The sequence below is a fragment of the Amphimedon queenslandica genome, unplaced genomic scaffold (genome assembly GCF_000090795.2).
Source record: "Amphimedon queenslandica unplaced genomic scaffold, v1.1 AMPQUscaffold_6065_Cont21973, whole genome shotgun sequence".
Lineage (NCBI taxonomy): Eukaryota > Metazoa > Porifera > Demospongiae > Haplosclerida > Niphatidae > Amphimedon > Amphimedon queenslandica.
This window is the reverse complement of record NW_003553640.1, coordinates 1-1,798: the sequence shown is the minus strand read 5'-3', so window position 1 is coordinate 1,798 and position 1,798 is coordinate 1. Positions and strand designations below refer to the sequence as shown.

Here is a 1,798-nt window from a genome sequence, read left to right as displayed (position 1 = left end):
TTTAGGGCCGAGCCACAAGAATCGTAAGATGAGATTTGTAGTGAAAAAAGATAAGAGAAACACCTCTGACAATAGATGCACCTATTGCAAAATTGAATATCAACATTAGATCAATCACTTGCTGCAATACTTACGGCCTTATCTGATCTCTCTGTTTTCTGTGTCTGTGTTGATGGCTCTTCTAATATAGCCAGTAGCATGATAGCTACAGCTAGTATCAGTGCAAGCCAGTAATAGAAAGGATTGTGGAGTATCCTGTACGCTATCCATGCTCTCTTTTGCTCCGGCATAGAATCGAATCTCTCGTTGTCTCTCCCTTCCTTAACTAACAGAGCAGCTTTCTGCAGTAAACAAAAGTAACGTGACTCCAGTCGTCAAAGGAAAACTATAAAATAGTCTGCTGTCAATCAGATCGTTTGGGAGGGTGAACCCAAATCTATCTGATGACACGAGGCTAAAGCAAAACAACCTTGTATTCTTTAGTTGATCCTTCCATTGAGCTGTAGCCAGAAGCAAGGTCTCCTTCACCGTTATCCTCGTCTCTTTGATGATTACGAATAGACAGCTCTATGATGCCACCATCATCAGAATCCATAGTGACCAGCTAGAACTGGATCTATACAAATTTCTCTTTAGTTTCACAAAGAGATAAGCAGTCTATGGGTGGGGCTCAAGCATTCAATTCAATTCCAATAACATCTTGTTTGGCACAATGAATATAATTCCAAAAATAACTATGAATATTTGCACACATCATGTGTATTTATACACACATATACTGCCATATACACACAATAAATGTAGTAGTATTCTTCATCCTAGTAAATAAAAGAAAAGTTGCTTCATTTTCTCAGCTAGCATGAGAATCATTCTCTTTGCGTGTTCACGTGGAGTCTCCTTGTTAATTGCTATGCTGTCTCCTTTTTGTTTTGACACTAGCATTGCACACTCTTCATCAAATTTCTCCTTCCAGTCCTGCATGAAGCATTAAAGAAATTGATATAACATAATAATGCAGGAGTTTCCTTACTTCTATTTCTCCTTTGTAGATGATAGTTCGAAGGTCATCATCTGTCATCATTCTCTTTCCTCTAAACTCACCTCCATACAACTGGAAAATAATCATATATAATTATTATTATAAGTATTGTTAGTTTTACCTCTATTGTTCTGGCAGGAATATCATAATGTTTTCTGATCCATCTGTTAATTGAAAAGCCTTTCCCACGTTCATGTTCAACTTTTAAATGGATCACATTCGATAAGATTCTAACCTCAGAGCTTTTCAGTAATATTTTAGTTACTCTTTTCAATTCTAGATTTAAGTTGCTAGAGTAAATGAACCATTTATCATTATTATATACCTCCTGATGGTGTTTCTTCATTCATTTTACTAGCCTTCAATGCTAATATACCAGACTCAAAAGCATCAACAATGTAGACTATGGCAATATTGACCACAAGCTGTATTTAGATGATTATTGGAAGTTATTGTAATGAATTCTTACTGTTGTCACCATCCAGAATAAAATGAAATACAATCTTGCTGCTTTACCAGTAGTCGATACAAATCCTTCCTATAAATCCAATGCTTTAATGTATATCAGTTGTACTGTACCATTTGAATGAACCAATTATTAACAACCATCTCTTCATACAGTGTTACTACATAATGGAATGTACAATGAATATAATGTTGATTATTGCACATAAACTTACCAAAGCTACGACCAAGGGTGTTAAAATTATTCAAATAGTACAAGCCAGGATTATCTAATGTTGAATTGTCATAATAAAC

At 35.3% G+C, this 1,798-nt stretch overlaps 1 protein-coding gene across 1 annotated transcript; it reads right to left on the bottom strand.

Annotated features, from left to right (window-relative positions):
• Window positions 1-682: 682 nt before the first annotated feature.
• LOC109592176 (two pore calcium channel protein 1-like) lies at window positions 683-1,792 on the bottom strand. Its single transcript, XM_020007706.1, has 7 exons — window positions 1,720-1,792; window positions 1,619-1,665; window positions 1,509-1,577; window positions 1,365-1,464; window positions 1,161-1,315; window positions 1,031-1,111; window positions 683-975 (listed from the first exon to the last, which is right to left on the bottom strand). The coding sequence occupies exons 2-7, from the start codon at window positions 1,646-1,648 to the stop codon at window positions 814-816; spliced, it is 597 nt and encodes a 198-aa protein (XP_019863265.1). The 5' UTR covers window positions 1,649-1,665; window positions 1,720-1,792; the 3' UTR covers window positions 683-813.
• Window positions 1,793-1,798: the final 6 nt, after the last annotated feature.

Coding starts and splice junctions, on each gene's coding strand:
- LOC109592176 (XM_020007706.1), bottom strand. CDS start 1,648: ATGGTTGTTAATAATTGGTTCATTCAAATG. Junction 1,112..1,160: donor TTCCTGCCAGAACAATAGAG/GTAAAACTAACA, acceptor ATTATTTTCCAG/TTGTATGGAGGTGAGTTTAG. Junction 976..1,030: donor TCTACAAAGGAGAAATAGAA/GTAAGGAAACTC, acceptor TGCTTCATGCAG/GACTGGAAGGAGAAATTTGA.